Here is an 18,300-nt window from a genome sequence, read left to right on the forward strand (position 1 = left end):
ATTTTAAGTTCTTATTGATACTTTCAAGTTCCATAAACAAAGCTGAGTAGAAGGCTACTCAGCTTCAAATGAAACTGTGAAAAAAAATCTTGCAAAAATAAAGCGTTACTTTTTTACTTTGAATTCGGATCTGCTTTAATCTTTATTACTATTTATATTTGTTTCTATTTTCAACAATTTTAAACTTACTTGAAAAATTTGCTTGCATGGAGATTTGAACCTGAACCTGTGGAATGAAAGCTGAGCACGTTACCTTTGAACCATGGCTGTTTTCTGATTCAATTGTATTTAAAACATCTTTTTGAAATAATTTACGGGTTATCCTTTTAAAAGTAGGCGGGATGAAAAATAGTAAACAATCAGCTTCAAAAAGTATAAACAGAAGTTGTGAAACGAGGACTGCCGTACGAAATAAATTATCCTTGCCTCAATTTTGCACACCATGAATAGATCATATCCGTGTAAGCCGTATCCACATTTAAATTTGAACGTAAGTGCACGAACTGAATTCTTTTTTGTAACATTGTATAATGTTTATTTGCAATTCAGAAAAGGAATATACCTAAATATGTGGGCCGTGAACAAGCCGCTGCAATTTCTGTTACAATACAATCCAATTTTAAAAAACTGCAGAAATAGATTCTACATGAGGAAGTTGTCCTAAGTGTCCATCGATGAACTTCCCGGAGAAAGATTCTCGACTAGAAATCGAATAGGTAATAAAATTAAAGATAGATTTTTGATATTTTTTATTTATTTAGGTAAAAGAATTTTTCTTATTTCATATGAATTTTTAAGATTCGCATCTTTATTCAATTCAACTAATTTCATCAATTTCAAGCAAAATTTCCGGGAAAAATATATTCTTAAAGTGGTATCTACGAAACCGGAGTTTATGGCAGTTTAATCATCCTGAAATAAACGCCTTTAGTTCTGCAATAGTTCGTCTAGTTTGGGTCTCTATAGAGAGAAGCACATGTATTCGATAGGTAAGTGTACAGTATTGAGTACAAGTACAAATACATTCTAATTGATTTTTTTTTCTTTTTTACATTTATTGCTATCAAACATAGAGTAAAAGTCATTATTGGAAATTTTTAAGAGCAAACATTTAGCATTGTAAATTTTTTAAATTCCGTTTAAAACATTTTTTGCATTTAATATTGTAAATTTGAGGAGCGAGCAATAGTATCGAAAAGATTGAAAATTATTAAGGTAAATAATTTTCGAAAATATAAAATTCCTACCTTATTCCTATGGAATATTCTCAATTTAATCCACAGGAAAATTTCTAATGCCTTCCACTTAATAATTCTATGCTTATATTGTAGTGTATAGCAAAGCGCTTTTCGATGAGTTAGGAGCATCCCTTATTGGGAGATCGAGAGAGTGTATTCGAAAGCAGGAACCTCTGATACAAGATTCAATAAAATGTATTGTCATTCGTTTTGTGACTCCCAACCTAGATAGATCGTTTATCTTTCCTTTTGCTTTCCTCTACAAATATCACTCAGTTTCCTTGGCTTACTTCCCTCGATATTTGATCTTATCAACTGGCGACGAGTGGGATTAAATTTCCGGATCTGTTGTGAAGTAAATTTTGTGAATTTAAAGGTTTTGTAAGTTATAATTTTGCAAAAAAAAAAAAGGGAAAAATTGTTACGGATTTTCCGTTTTTATGACTGACACTAGTGGTGGTTAAAACCTTTTACTAGATTGTCTTTTACAATTTTTCTAATGTATTAATTTAATCAAGTTTAATACTTGAAGAGGAGGCGTTCAGTTTTTTTTTCTCGCGTATCGGATAAAACCAGCGTTTTGAGTCAATTTTGATATTGCACCAAGAAGCACATTTTTTTCTGGCTTGTATATCGCCATTTTGTATCACATTTATCATTCTTTTGTTAAAACACATTTTCATTTTTTTTTTCTTGATCTTCTTAAAATTTTCAGAGAGTTCAGTTTGTTCATTTGTGTGAGATCCAGCCACACTGGAACCATAGTACTTTGAAATATACAAGGTAGGCTATTCCGCTCTCTTTCAACGTATTGGTAGGAGGCCCCGAAAAATTGTTATGGGAATAACTGGCAAATGTATGGAATTTATCAGAAAATCATATTTTTCTTAAAATTGACAAGCATTAAAATTATGTGATAAATATGCACTTATGCATTTTAATGCAACAAACAATATTTGGCTTTTCAACATCTCTAAAAGTAATATGCAATTGGCTTTTTGTCGATTTCAAACTAAAATCTGGTGATATTTTAGCCTTGTGTGGCCTTTTTCTTGTGCGATTTGAATAAAAATTCAAACAAATTGACTTTTTGTCACAGAAACATGAAGTATTTTAGATCATTTATCAAATTTTTAACATGGACAAAAGAAAATATTACATTGCTTGCTCTCAAAAAACAAGGACGGCGATGAAAATTTCTTTTGAATGCTCATTATTTATGGTTCAGATCAAAAAATCCGAAGCAAAAAATAGTTTCCGATGACCCTGAAGAAACAACCTTTAATCTGAAGCCCTTTTCGAAAGAATCGAATGGCTATCGACGGTGAAATTAATAATTTTGGTTGCCATTCTATACAAAATTGCCAAATTCTCATAACTATTTTTGTTGGTATGCAAGCATGCTGTGTATATACACGGAGCTTTGAAGTGAGGTTAAGCGCAATGGCCTACCTGTTATTTTCCATGTACTATGCACTGGAACAGGCGACGAGTGAGAAGGAGAAAATTTTGACGTCTCGCCTAATCTCACTGAACAGTGACATCTCACTCAGTCGGAACATCATTAGTGAGCTGCAACTCAGCTGCAGGATAGACACAACATAAAAGTTTCTTCCAAAGCAAAGACGAGTTCTGCTTTAGTTAAGAAAGCATAATTTCTTGGAGGTTTTATCACTTTATGCTGTTGAAATACCCGTGCTGCTGCTGTCGAAATCCCCGTGCTGCTGCTGTCGAAATCCCCGTGCTGCTGCTGTCGAAATCCCGTGCTGCTGTTATTGGGATATTTGTGTTGCTGCTGTTGAAACCTCAATTGGTGATATTGGTTGTTGTTGCTACAAATTTGCTGTTCTGCTGTTTGCTGTTGCTGCTGGTGAGCCAACCAAATTTTGTTTTACGCTTGCCAAGTTTCTGAAATTTCTTCCGGGAAATATTGTTGGTGTAACAGGTATGTGATTTTTTTTCTCACTTTGATATTTTTGAACATTTTTTTTTACGAGAGATAACAACCGTAAGGCATTCTAATTTATTTTGTTTTATTTTATTTTTTTTCTCTCAACTTTCTTTTCATTTGTGCTTCAATTTTGTTGGGTAAGATAATTTTTATTCTGCAAAATGCCTTTAACAACTACTATGGAACCATATATACCCGGTTCTGTACCTTTTGCTCAATATATCGAGCAATTGGAATGGATTTTTATCCATAATCAGTATTCCGAAGACCAATATAATGCTTCGTTTTTGGCAGTTTGTGGCCAGGAGGTTTACTCCAAGATCAAACTTTTGTTTCCGGGTCGAAGCATAAGGGATATTGGTTATACAGAATTGATAGAAGTGTTGACTAAAAGTTACGACCAAGATAGCAATGAAGTTGTAAATAGCGACAAATTTTGGACTCGCAGACAAGGCGAAAGCGAGAGTAATATGGATTTTGTACTGGCTGTAAAATTTTTGGCCGAGCTTTGTAATTTGGGTGACCTTAAAGATCGTGGAATTAGAGACGTTTTAGTAATCGCTGTGAGAGATGAAAATTTAAGGAGAAAACTTTTCAATGAAGAAAACTTAACTGCAAGCAAAGCAGAAAAGATCATTATTAATCAAGAATTAGCATGGAACCGAACACAATCTGTTAATACTAATCCAACAAGACGCGACAGTTTAGTTAATAGACTTGGAAGACGATCAACTCGGTCACCGGTACGACACCGATCTAGATCACGTAGCTGGAGTAACAGTAGGAACAGAGCGGTCACCTTTCGTAGACAAGACAACAGAAGAGATAATTATTCTGACAGCAGACCAGTGTATCGTTGCACTTTTTGTAATAAAACAGGTCATACGAAGAAATACTGCTATCGTCTCAAAAATCGAAGTCCTCGACAACAACGATCAAACGTTAACAAAGTTGCTTTGCCTCATACAAGTTCATCTGGACTATTTAAAAGATTGAAAAAGGATTTAGAGTCTGATAGTGATAATGAGTTGGATTGTATGATGATTTCGTCGGTACGAAAAATAAATGAGCCTTGCTATGTGGAAACAATTATAGAGAAAAAACGTATTAAAATGGAAATAGATTGCGGTTCGGCTGAAAGCGTGATATCCGAACAACAATTCGCTAGAAATTTTGGACATTTGAAACTGAAATCATGCAATAAACGTTTAGTTGTCATAGATGGGAATCGGCTGGATATTCTTGGAAAGGCAGAAGTTGTCGTACAATTAAATGGAGAACAACATAAGTTATCATTGGTTGTTTTGCAATGCAGCAACAATTTTGTTCCGTTATTAGGTCGGACTTGGCTGGATGTGTTTTATTCGGGCTGGAGGAAGACATTCACTAAACCTTCAACGGTAAATGAATCGGTTTATGCAGTCAAGGAGGAGAAAACAATGGATGAAGTTAAGAGTAAGTTCCCCACAGTATTTGACGAAGACTTTTCAAATCCTATTAAGGGGTTTGAGGGCGATTTTGTTTTAAAAGATAGTACTCCGATATTTCGAAAAGCTTATGACGTACCTCTTAGGTTGAAACAAAAAGTTGTTGATTATTTGGATAATTTGGAAAAGGATGGTATTATTGAACCGATTGATGCTAGCGAATGGGCCTCTCCAGTCGTTGTCGTGATAAAAAAAGATCAGAACATCCGTTTGATTATCGATTGTAAAGTATCGATTAACAAAGTTTTAGTTACTAATACTTACCCATTACCTTTGCCGCAGGACTTATTTGCAACTCTTTCTGGAGCAAAAATTTTTTGTTCATTGGATCTTGCTGGCGCTTACACACAACTTTTATTATCAAAGAGGTCCAGAAAAATTATGATAATAAATACTATTAAAGGATTGTACGTTTATAAACGATTGCCACAGGGTGCATCGTCTTCAGCTCAAATTTTCCAAAAAGTAATGGACCAAGTTTTAAAAGGTCTTGATAATGTAGTATGCTATTTGGACGATGTATTAATTTCTGGAAAAACTTTTGAAGAATGTAAACGTAACCTTTTTCTAGCCTTGGAAAGATTATCTAAGGCTAACATAAAAGTCAATCTAAAAAAATGCAAATTCTTTGTTTCAAGTTTGCCTTACTTAGGCCATGTTTTGTCTGAAAATGGTTTGCTTCCTTGTCCAGAAAAAGTGAAGACAATTCAGGAAGCGAAACGTCCCCAAAATATATCGGAATTGAAAGCTTTTTTGGGACTGCTTTCGTATTACTCGAAATTCATACCAAATATGTCTTCTCGTTTGAATTGTTTGTATAAATTATTAAAAAAAGATGTAAAATATATTTGGACAGAGGAATGCGACCAAGTTTTCAATTATTGCAAACAATTACTCTTGAAACCGAATTTGTTGGAATATTTTGATCCTGATAAACCTGTTGTGGTAGTGACGGACGCTTGTGTGTACGGCTTGGGAGGAGTTTTAGCTCATAATATTTCTGGAGAGGAACGTCCTATTTGCTTCACTTCTTTTTCGCTGAATGAAGCACAGCGGAAATACCCAATTCTACACTTGGAGGCCCTCGCTGTTGTAAGCACTGTAAAAAAATTCCACAAGTTTTTGTATGGTAAAAAATTTACGATCTACACAGACCACAAGCCACTCATTGGAATTTTAGGCAAAGAAGGTAGAAATTCAATTTCAGTAACCAGACTACAAAGATACATTCTAGAGTTATCTATATATGACTTTGAAATTTTTTACAGACCAGCTTCCAAGTTAGGCAATGCCGATTTCTGTTCGAGGTTTCCGCTTGATGAAAATGTTCCCAAAGAATTGGATAAGAATTTTATTAAAAATTTAAACTTTACTGATCAATTTCCAATTGATTATAAGGAAATAGCTCATGCATCAAGCAAAGATACTTTTATAATGCAAATAATGGATTTTCTCAAAAGAGGTTGGCCAAAGCGTATTCATAAACAGTTTCGAGATATTTTTTCAATGAATCAAGAATTAGAAGAAGTTGAAGGGTGTGTTTTGTTTCAGGACAGAGTTATTGTTCCAAAAACTATGACTTCAAAAATATTAACATTGTTGCACATGAACCATTCTGGCATCAATAAAATGAAGAATTTAGCTAGAAGAACAGTATACTGGTTCGGTATCAATACCGACATTGAAGAGTTTGTAAAGGATTGCAAAATATGCAAACTCAATAATCCAATTAAAAAAGTTGCGCAATATTCTAAATGGATACCAACTTGCAAACCGTTTTCCAGATTACATGCTGATTTCTTTCATCTACAAGGTAGAACGTATTTATTAATTGTTGACAGTTTTACAAAATGGATTGAGCTGGAGAATATGAAGAACGGGACAGATAGTAAAAAAGTAATAAAAGTATTTTTAAATATTTTTGCAAGATATGGTTTTCCGGATGTCATAGTAACAGATGGTGGACCACCATTTAACTCCGAGCAGTTCAATAAATTTTTTGAAAGACAGGGTATAATGATGAAGAAATCCCCCCCGTATCACCCGGAAAGTAATGGCCAAGCAGAACGTATGGTTCGTCTAGTAAAAAATGTACTAAAAAAAATCCTTTTGGATTCAAATATTAAAAAACTTGATGTGGATGAGCAAATGTATTTATTCCTGTTTAACTACAGAAACACCTGTTTAAATCCGGACTATAGTTTTCCTTCGGAAAGGTTGCTGACATATACACCTAAGGGTTTGTTAGACCTTATAAATCCTAAGAAGAATTTTAAGAACAATTTGACAACATCAAATGATGATTTTAATCAACGGATAAATAATTCACCTCAAAGATTGAAAGATCCTTTTCAGAGTGTGAAAAACGGAGATCTGATATTTTATCTTAACCCAAATAAAACCGATTTAAGAAAATATCTTCCTGTGACATTTTTAAAATGGGTTTCTCAAACTATTTCACAGGTGTCACTAGGTGGTAGGACGATTTTAGCGCATAAGCGCCAACTTAAGCTGCAGGACAGCAACCGTCGGAAAAATCGTCGTGCTTTTCCCCATGGATCATCAGTTTTGTGTTCGATTTTCTCGAACGATTTTGAGCAAACCAGTTTTGAAGCAACACATGATGTTTTACCAATTATTTCAAGCAGCAGTAGCAACAACAGTAGCAATAAACGAAGAAGAGAGCCGGACGACGATAGTGAATCCGAGGATTTTTACGGTTTCGCTGCGGATTCCTTCATATTTGCGGGGGAGGAGAACATTGAGAACGATGGAGTTTGCAATAGCGAAGAAAAAATAAGAAGATCTAAAAGATTATCGAAGAAGAAAAAGTTGCATGATTACATATATTATTAGTGTTCAGATTTTATGAACTAGCAAGCATAGATAATGCATTCGAAATAAGTAAAAAAAAAAAAAAAAGTTAGATTTCAACACATGAAGTGATTAGTTTATTTTGGAACATTATCAGAAAAGCAATAAAAAAATAATAATAATAAGTCGAAATAAGAAATCATGAATTAGGTTGAATTTGTTCTAAAAGGATGGAGAAGTTGTAGTGTATAGCAAAGCGCTTTTCGATGAGTTAGGAGCATCCCTTATTGGGAGATCGAGAGAGTGTATTCGAAAGCAGGAACCTCTGATACAAGATTCAATAAAATGTATTGTCATTCGTTTTGTGACTCCCAACCTAGATAGATCGTTTATCTTTCCTTTTGCTTTCCTCTACAAATATCACTCAGTTTCCTTGGCCTACTTCCCTCGATATTTGATCTTATCATATATATGAGTAACGAATTATTAAGAATAGAATCAATAATCATAATATGTATTTCAAATCAGTGAAATGAATGAGTGAACCTTTAAAAATCACACTCAAGTCTAAAGTTCATCATACGAATAATTTTCGCCCTACCTTCATGGGATTTCGGAATGTTTAAAAGAATTAAAAAATGTAACAACCAAATTTATATTTTCAATAGTTTGCAGTTTATTGTGTGTCTGTTATTCTTTCATTCTAAACTCCAATAAGTAAGTGTCTTTGTGTTGGTATGTGTAGAACCAAATCCTGGCTGAGCCCTTAGTTAACGCATTATTGGGTTGTTTTCCAATTTTGGTTAGCGTCGATTTAGTTTTTTTTTCCAAACTTTCAAAACCTTTATACAAACAGCACTAAGCTGGCCAGCTCCGCTAGTCCTAAAGCCTGCATTTCAACCAATCGAAACAGAACACATGATCCGTTTCGCAATCACGACCACGAGCAAGAAAAAAATATTACCTTGCGAGCCTCAACCTGTGCTTAGGGGTTTTTTTCCAATTTTTATTTATTTCCCTCTCTTATTTCAATTATTGTTGCTTTTTTCGGTTTTGAAAAGCTAGTAGATCTTTGATTAAGTAAAAGGGATTTACCGACCCTTTCACCAACATTTCAGACAGTTAAGGTTTTTTTATGGTATAGTAATGATGGTAAATGGAAAAGTTGATAATAATTGTTATTTTAGAGTTCATTCAAGAGAGACAAAAACTCTACTGTAGTCAGAGCTTGAATATGATGAATACGTAGAAGCGTTCCCACAAAGTTTAGGAACCCCATAAGTTGCTTGCTGTTAAGCTTGTTTGATTTTTCACTCGTCAAATGGTTAATGGTTTTCTTGTTTTGGAACGAACTGCAACAACAGTTTTCTACGAACTACATTCGCTACTCTCGATATTTCTCTAACCGTTGCTGCGACAAGACGCGTGGTTTTCTTTCTTTCCAAATTGTGTGTTGGTCCACAACGCGAATGTTTCCAATTATAATGTTTATTTTCAACTGCATTGTTTAGCTTATGTGTTAACTACACGAAATAATTTTTAACTGCTTGTTTTGATTCTTTGTTGGTTATTTGGGATATCTGTTTTTACAATTTTGAATAAATCTCTCTTACAGGTCTAGCAACAATTAAATATTTCTTCCAAAGATTCTTTTTTTTTCATTAACTCTCGAACGCTGGCTTTTCCGAACATCCACTGAGGATTGGAGTGACCAACTGAAGAATATTTGCCATCTTAGAGGTTCTTACGTGACTAATAACACATCGCTTTAGGTTTTCTTAATGTCTTCTATAAGAGCTAAATATTTTCAATTACAAGGACACAAAATTACGCATACTTCATTCTACCTGTGTGACTGACTAATGCTTGATTAATAATATTTTTTTCTTCGTAAATTGGGTAAATTTCAGACGGAAACTCATTTTCAAAACAACAAATAAATAAACGAATACTCGTTAAAAAAAGAACGAACTGAAAAAAAAATTATCCATACTCAAACATTCCCTAGCTTTCCAAATCTCTCTCTCGCACTTCACACTATACTGTTTGCCTTCCTAAATTTGTTGATCATAAATACAGAAAATATACAACTGAATAACTGGACTTACTATTAAAAAACAGAAATTATCAATAAAATTGGAGTATTGCGCGATTGCGAACCGGATGCTTTCCAGAGTCAACCCGGATCGTGCTCATCGCGTGTTAGCTCCACAAGGAAACGTTTTGTTTTTGTTCTTGTTTCATCTTTGCTCCGCTATGCAGAGTCAAAAACATGTTTTTTTTGTCAACTGCTACGCTTCCAACAGACACACACACCTGTTTAAAAGCTGTCGTCGTCATGTCATACTACCGATTCCGACGGGTCGCCATCCTCGGACCAACTGACTTCCATTGGCGTTTCCGGTCCACCATGAGCGGACAGACCTCCGTTCAGGCTTGCCACAATCCTATGCATGAGGGCGTCTTCAATAGAAACATTCGAGGATCTGCGTCGGCTTTGTTGAGACCGTTCGGCACCGTCTAGCAGGGCTTGTCGAACTTCGTCAGCACCGCTACCGGAATCCGAACCACAAACGCCACTTCCGGTACTGGTCGAGCTGCTGCTGCTGGAGCTGCTACTGCTTCCGCCGGACGAGATGTCATCCGACAGACAGGACGATGAAGATCGGTCTTCATCGTCGTCAGAATTGGATCCCGACACCAGTGCTTCGCCAGCCGCTTCTTTTGGTAACGAATCATTTTTGGTGTCGGTTAAATTCTTCCGTGCGAACTCTCTGCGTTTTTTGTGCGCCGGTGTTACCGGATCATTAGTGTTTCCACTGGTCAACGCCGTCGTATCACAAGTTATGAGTCCTCGGTTTTCTTTACTTTTCTTAAAATTCGGTGTTTTGTCCCGATGAAAAAATTCTATTTGGCTATGGGTAGCATTCAGCCGATCCACGATCGGTGCCGCAGCGCCAAATGATCCAGCTCGGCTGCGCGGACTGTAAGGGCTTTCAGTACCCCCTGCATCGCTCAGAAATTCTGACTCTTCAAGAAATAAATCTTTTCCTTCCCGCTGACTTCCAACGGCCGACCGATCGTTCAGATAACGTTTGTGAGCGTAAGGGGAACTACTGTACAGCGGAGGTTCCTTCCAAGAGAGGGGTACTTCGGCCATGCGGATTGGTTTGGTGACCGATGTAGATGCTCCCGAGTTAGAGCGAACAATTTTCTTTGGTGGTTCGGTGGTTTTGATGCTGACCGATTTGGATCGAAGCCTGGGAGTTCCCGGAGAGGCCATCATCTTTGATGGAGATGCTTCGTGCGATTGCTGCTTCAGTATCGAACCCACCGAGCTGGACTGCTGAAGACCTGTAGCACCGTTGTTGGTGGAATTGTTCAAGCACTTCTGCCGCTTCAGCTCCTGGCCAAAGGTGGACCGGAATGATCCCGCCCGTCGCACAATCCGAGAAGCCGAAATCTCTGGCGGTTCATCGTCCATCTCTAGCACCCATGAAACGGAATCACTTTTCTCGACAACCCCCTTGATGATGGGCGATGTCGGTGGCGACAGATCATCCATCTCGAATACCCGTTCCGATCCGCTCGAGCGGCTGTGAATCGTATTGGTATGGTTCTGACCGTAACCGTAGAGGCCGGTTGCCGTCTGATCCAAACTGGCGCGAGTGGTGCTCATGTAGCTGGTCGAGTTCTCGTGGTAACTCTTGGACAGCTCGGCACAGACGTGCGAGAACTTCTCCGAGTTCTGCTTCAACTTCCACTGTAGCTCCTCGTTGTGCTGTGACAGCCGGCTCTTGACCTTGGTCTCCTGTTTCAGGTTATCGTTCAGCTGTTTCAACTTCTGCTGCAGGTCCCTGGAAAAGTAGAAAAATTGAAAGGTGGTTAGATAGGGTTTTGGTTAACCAAGATATTGAGGTCTTATTAGATCAACACAGTGGGTAGATACTTACTTCTCTTCCTCGGTTTTGGTTTTGAGCTGCACCTGGAGATCTTCGATGCGAGATTCCAGGGCGGAAATTTTGACCAGCGCTCCGGGCAGTTCTTTGGCGTCCCGTTCGTACTCTTGGACCTGTTTGCGAAGTTCGGAAATCTCCCGCTGCTTCAGGTCCAGCACGCATCGCAAGCTATCTACTTCGTCCTGTAGGGCTTGCGCATGGTTCAGGCTGCTGGAGGATCGAGTGTTCTGCAGTGGCCCGGCCACCAGGGTGTTGTCACTGCCCGTCATGGACAGATCGTCCTGGGAGGGTTGTTCCGTGGCGCTTCGGTTGTGTCGAAGGTAATTACACTCGTCCTGCACTAGGTTTAGTTTTTCGAGCAGCTCCTGTTCCCGGGCCTGCGAAGACCGTCGGAATTCTTCCAGCTGCCGATTGAACTGGTTCAGCTGTTCGGTAAGGTCACGTTCACGCATGGCAGCCGCTAGGAGTCGCTCGCTGAATTCCAGCTCACTCGAGTGAACCTTCTCGCGCAGTTCGTTCTCGGTGCAGCTGAGATCGCTTATTCGCTGCAGCAGTTCCTGTTCGCGGGCTTTCGAGTTCTCGAGTTCTGCCTCCTTGGCGGCTAATTTGGTTTCGAATTGATCGGCACAGGTGCGCAGTTTCGTTTCCGCTGCCATCTCGCGGCGGTGCAGTTCCTGCTCCAGGGCGGCTATCCGCTCAGCGGCCGATCGCTGCTGTTCTGTGAGGCAGGATTCAGCTAAAATTGGGAAGGGAAAGATTAAGAAATCGTTAAAATCATCCATGGGTTTCAAAAGCGAGTTTGTTCTTTTGAACATTAGTGGGGTCAACTGATCACCCTTCGGTCCGTACACCTACCTTTGCTGATTTCGCATCGGTGCAGTTCCTGCAGTTCTGCTTCCCGTTCGGTCGTTTCGAGCAGCTGCTGTCGGAGCGATTGGCACGTGGTTCGCTCCTCGTCCAGCAAAGATTTGGTCTCTAGCAGGTCATGGGTCGCCTTCTGGTGGGACTGCTTGATCGTGGGACAGGAAAAGGCATCCAGCTGCAAATGGAAACAAACGAAAACCAAAGATTAGCGTTTCATTTCGAGTGGAAGAGTATCAATGTGAGAACTATAAGGAGAGCGCGCAAAAAATCTGATTCAAACCAATAAAAAGTGAAACCGTTGGAACATTATGATTGCTCGCTTGCAAAGTTCCGAGCCACAGTTCGACGGCCCCGTTTCGTTCGCGGTCGACACCCGGCGAGGACAAATCTCGAATAAAATCGAATCTAGCACCGAAATGAGATCAATCTTCTGATCTGGCTGATGACAATCGGGGGTGGAGGCTGCATGCCGGTTTTACTAAGCCGGGTCGATTTTTTATCGAAGCTCAAAGTTGCCACGTGTTTTGGAAAGAGCTTCCTCTATATTTTTTTCTTAAAAGTAGTGTTAAGGCATAGGAATCAATTAACAGAAATGGATTTTTATAAATTTGCTTTGAAAAACTGACCTAACTGAGTTAAAATTGCATAAAAAAGTCGTCAACACGAGAAGGGCAGAAATAATAATAAAATTTGCAATCGATTCCTTTCCGGATGATTGATTTTTGCTCGTTAGACTCGACTGCTCGGGGGGAGAAACAGCTCGAGAACCGTCGTCGATGTTTCAAGAATTGTTTTTTTTTTAGATACTGAGGGATCATCTCAAAAACTTGGTACCTGATCCGTCAACGAAGGCATAAAAGACGTTCTCGAGATGGTGATGCTGGCTGATCGGTTTTGGACGGATTTGAATTTTTCCTTCAAGGAATCCGTTTTTCTTTACCCTCAACAACACTTCATCGATCCGATAGAGGTACTTCTGTGCTTTGAATCGATGCAGGTGTTTGCAATCTCGGGGAGAAAGGTTTTTTTTACCTGCCGCACGAAAACGACCGTTGCAACAAGATTACCATCGTCTCTTCTCTCGCTGCGCAAAACTTTCCAGAATCCAGGCTCGGCGTGAAATTCTAGATTACCATCTTTAAAAACAGTCGCAGTTTATCCTTGGCCAGAACAGAATGAACCGACGAAAATCCTATGGATTCCGGGAAATTTCAGCATCCCACCATGTGGTCCGCAGCCGGATTGGATTTGCCTGCCCCTGTCTAGGACGACGGCTTGCAAATTTCAAAAGGCTGCAGCAGTTTTTTCCTGTCCTTTCCATCGTAATAAAATTTAAATTATTAGTTTCTTTCAGCCTGTTGCTACTTTTTGTGATTTTGGGAGTCCTTTTCGGAAAAAGGACAGCTCTAAAACCAACAAATGTAAGCATAGAAACTGACTTTTCCTATATTTGTGTTCTTTCTTCTGGGGACGAAAGAGTTTTGGCCATGTGTTCGGGGACATGGATTCTGGTTGTTTATTTTTCCTTCATATTTGCATACATTAGAGGGCGAAGAAATCCGAGAAAGACAGCAATCCCAGGTCCAAAAAAGTTTTGGATTGTCGGTTGGATTTTCCTGAAGGCCCACCCAACTCAAAAACGAAAACTTTTGCATTGGTAATGAGTGCTTTTTTTCCCTTCGCTCCAAAGGTTAAATACACGGATTGAATGTACCGTAAAATTGAAGCCGCTTTTTTTTGGCGACAAAATGGCATCGGAAATGAATGTATTTTATGACAGGCGCCCGGGGCCGGGCTTTGCTAATACAATTCAAACGCTTCACGACCAATAAAAGCCGAGACAACTCGATGTGTCTAGACGACTCTATATAGGGATTCGGCGGGAAAATGGATTTGAATAGAGGAAAATAACCCCGAGAATTCGTTAAAAGAGCGTCAAAAACATGAAGAATTGAGAAAAAAAAACGGAGCTTAAACTTAAGAAAGATTCTGTTAATGACATTGAGCATCGAGAAAACAGAATCATAACTCTGAATTAGATTTGATAATCCTGAATCTGATAAATACCTGAAAACTTTAGAGTGCACGATTTCTAATCCAGAACTCTGGATTCAGATTTTGGAATCCAGAACCTGGAATATGAAATTCACTGTTTTTATTCTTTCTGAATCAAAAATAAGAAACAGTGAATTCTCAATTACTCAGCAAAAGGAGAGAGAAATCACAATCCAAAAATCAGAGCTGGCAGCTCAAGATTCAAGGTTGAATTAATTTTTTTAGTAATTTATTCAATATTTGCACCCTGAAGGATTCCCAAATTTCCCAGTTTTGACTTTTGAGCTCTGAATGCAGGGTTCATTTTTGAGTTTAGAGTTAATCCTTCGTTTCAAAAAGAACCGTCAACTGGGGCATCATGCAACATTTTTCAACTCCGATGGCTTCTAAAAACTCGAAAATGTTTTAAAAGAAAAAGAATAAGGATACTGCATACATTTAGGAGTAAAAAAAAACTACAAAAAGTTCTTCTAGCTGAAATCATAAAAATTCATGTTTGGATGGATGAAATTTTTAAATTAACAAACGCGTGATGCAAAACAATCGTATTCCAGCATATAGAAACGAGATTTAAAATATGAATCTTTGATTTGCATTTTGATGCATTATAGCCCAGACTGGTTACTGAATTATAAAAAATATTTATATAAAATTTTTTGGTGACTGTCCGAAAATATTCTTTTTATAGAATAATCAAAGTAGTATGAAGTTTGTAGATGATATCAGTAAACCAATCCGTTATACTGAGTAAAGTTTATTAGGGCATCGGAAAATTTATGAATTTGTACATCTAAAGCTTAGTTCTTTTAGAAATGGGACACTTTCATTTGCTAATAGCTCGTTAACTAGTTATTGGATATTAAAAATTTGAACAGCATTTTGTTGCCTGTAAAAAGTACTATTCGACCTATTTTTTTCAAAATTTAAAATTTACGCGTTTTTGAGATATGTACGATGCTTGAGAAAAAGAAAAAAAAATTTTTGCACAGATTCCTTTAAAATTCGTCATTATCAAATTGATAGCTGAAAAAACCGTTGATTATTCAAAGAATTACTGAGTTTATGTGGTGGATAAGTATGCAAACACTGTCAATAATGTCCACAAAGTTCAAATCAAGCATTGGAGTGAAGCAGATGATCGGCAACAACGGTTAAGGATCATCAAGGAATGCAAGTCTCATACCAGCATTTTTAATTTTCAATAAACGAAAAGCTAAGGGTAGATCGCTGAAATGTCCAAAACAATTTTCTCCGATAAGCTGAAAGTGTTGCCTAGTGATGACTCATTGAAATCCAACCTCAAACAGCCATTTTTTGATAGTTCCAAAGCTCTTAAGCTGTAAAACCGGTACCGAAAAAAAAACGTTCAAAAATGTGATAAAAAATAACCAAATTTGTTCATTTCGAAACAACTGTATCCACTAAAATGCTTCCAGTTTCCAGTTTCCAGAGAAGTATTGGACCAAAAAGTATCAGAAATTGAAGAAGGAAGGTGAAGCCACCTAAAATATAGATTTTACAAAGTATAAGTTGGAGAAACTGATCAATACCATGACAGAAAAAAGTGTGCGCCGGCCAATGGGAGACACCAAGAATAAAGTAGAAATTTCTTTTACAAAAAACGGTAAATATTTTTTTTCAAATTTTTTCATGAAATATCATAACATTGCCTACTTTTCCTTCATAGAAAGTATTTCGTTCAAACGAATGGTTTTTGAGATACAGGCATTTGTAACTGTCCCATTTCTAAAAGAACTAAGCTTTATTACTCGATTTTTTTTAATTTTATTTGAGAATCGAAAACTTAAAAAAAACTATCTAAATTGGATAAGTTTTGTGTTGTACAAATGTTGCATCTAACCCTGCTGTTGCATGATTCCCCGTTTGACGGTAACAAACGGTTGCAAGTTTTTGGATAACAAAAAGAGAAAAAATGTATTTAAATTTTTTATTGATGTTGACGTCATTTTTAATTGTTTAAAATGACTTTTATGAAAAAAATAAAAATCGTGAAACTAAAGGGTTAATATGAGTTCAGAATTTCAAGTATAGAGTTCATAATTCAGAGATCAGAGTTCTACGCTTTAAAGAGTTTCGGGCTTTAAACTTCTGAATTCTGAGTCAAAAATGGTAACTTCTAGTTGTTCTTCATTACTTTGTTTTGAAAATACAAATCTAAGGAAAAGTTTTCAAAACTCAGAATTCCATGTTTTGAGTTCAAGGTTTCGAGTTTGAGAACTCTTAATTTCAGATTCTTGAGCAAGGTTGCCGAAAAAAAAATCTGTGGTTTTGAGAAAAAAATTCTGACTTTCTGCGATTTTACCAAAAAAAAACAGTGATGCTTTTTCCTTTGATTTCATTGAAAATTCATGATAAATTGGATGTCTTTTACATTTAAGTTGGGTAAAATCAATAAAAAATACCAATTTTATCATACTTTTTTAATTCAAAGTAAAAAATTTAAGTTTTATATTGGTCAAAAAAATTATAGCTTTGGAAATCTATTCAAAATTCAAAAATTCTGTGAAATCTGTGATTTTTTTCCAAATTCTGTGTTCTGTAACACAGATTCGGTGATGAAAATTTGCTCAAAATTCTGTGAAATTACAGATTTTTCTGTGATTTCGACAACCTTGTTCTTGAGTCGAATTCAGAGTGATCAATTTAGTTTTTTAGAGTAACGAGCAAGGTTGCCAAAAAAAACCCCTGTTTTGCGATAAAAAATTCTGACTTTCGGTGAATTCACCCAAAACTTTTGTGATGGTTTTCTGTGATGGAAATAGGATAAATTTTATTGAAAAGTCATGAAAAGTTGATTTTTTTTACATTTTACTTGTGAAAGACCAATAAACATTACCTTTATTATTAAGTCATTTCCAAAAAAAAGAGTTAAAAATCCTAAAGTTATGTTGTCATAAAAATTATAATTGTGGAAATACCAATAAAATTTGAAAAATCTGTGAAATCTGTTTATATTTCCAAAAATCTTTGTTCTGTGACACAGTATCTATGATAAAAATTTGTTCAAAATTCTGTAAATTAAAGATTTTCCTGTAATTTCGGCAACGTTGGTTACGAGTTCTCATTCTTGAAAATGCCTATCTGAGTTGTCATGAGTTTTTTAGCTTTGTCGAGTTCAGAATTCAGCTTTAACTTAAGTTCTGGGCTCAGAGTTTTGAATTGAAAGTTCAGAGTTTAGATTATGCACAGAGTTCAATCTTTTGTGTCTCAGTGATTTCAGTGTTCAGAGTCCAAGGTTTTGAGTTGCTGAGTTATGAAATTATGAGTTCATAGTGATGAATTCAAAGCTCTAAGTTTTGAGTTTTACGTTGTCTTGAGTTATGAGTTCTGAATTCATATTCTTGAACACACCGTTCTAAGCTGGCCTGAGTTCTGAGTGTAGAGATCTCAGTTCAAAGTTCTGAGTTCAGATTTATGAGGTACACAATAAATTTTTGCTTCCATTTCAGCAAAAAAAAAAATTAAAATTGCTGGAAACGTTCAGCAATCCAATTTTTTCCTGAAAATCAGCAATCGGTTCTCTAATTGCTGGATTTTTCAGCACTCGCTTGTGTTCTTGTCATTTTTTGCTGAAAAATCAGCAATCGGTTTTCAAATTGCTGGACAAAAGGCGAGACACATTTTTACGAATTTTGGTTAGATTAATATAATTATTTTTATTTTCCTCTATATTCTAGCAAACAGATATCAAGTCAAGGGTGAGTTTATAATGGACAGGTAGATATTTCATAAAAGATATTAATCAAAACTATTTTTACATGATCAACGCTTTGCCACCCCAGAGCCGGTGTAAGAATATTTAAATTGCTGAAAAGTCAGCGGGACAAAAAACAGCAAAATTTAGCGGATTTTCAGAAAAAAAAAATTGCTGTGTATTTCAGTAATCAGAGTTTTGGATTTCTCAGTTTAAA

The 18,300-nt window shown here is 36.9% G+C and overlaps 1 protein-coding gene across 2 annotated transcripts in view; it reads right to left on the reverse strand.

Moving 5' to 3' along the window:
* Positions 1–8,142: 8,142 nt before the first annotated feature.
* The window catches only part of LOC129750083 (serine-rich adhesin for platelets-like), a 586,616-nt gene continuing 576,458 nt past the window's right edge, over positions 8,143–18,300 (reverse strand). For both annotated transcript variants that reach the window (XM_055745295.1, XM_055745293.1), the window contains 3 exons: positions 12,305–12,488; positions 11,444–12,185; positions 8,143–11,347 (listed from right to left, as the gene is read on the reverse strand). In XM_055745295.1, coding sequence (XP_055601270.1) covers positions 9,832–11,347; positions 11,444–12,185; positions 12,305–12,488 — 2,442 coding nt within the window. In that variant the 3' untranslated portion in view covers positions 8,143–9,831. The remainder of the gene's footprint in view (positions 11,348–11,443; positions 12,186–12,304; positions 12,489–18,300) is intronic.

The sequence above is a fragment of the Uranotaenia lowii genome, chromosome 2 (assembly GCF_029784155.1).
Source record: "Uranotaenia lowii strain MFRU-FL chromosome 2, ASM2978415v1, whole genome shotgun sequence".
Taxonomy (NCBI): Eukaryota; Metazoa; Arthropoda; class Insecta; order Diptera; family Culicidae; genus Uranotaenia; species Uranotaenia lowii.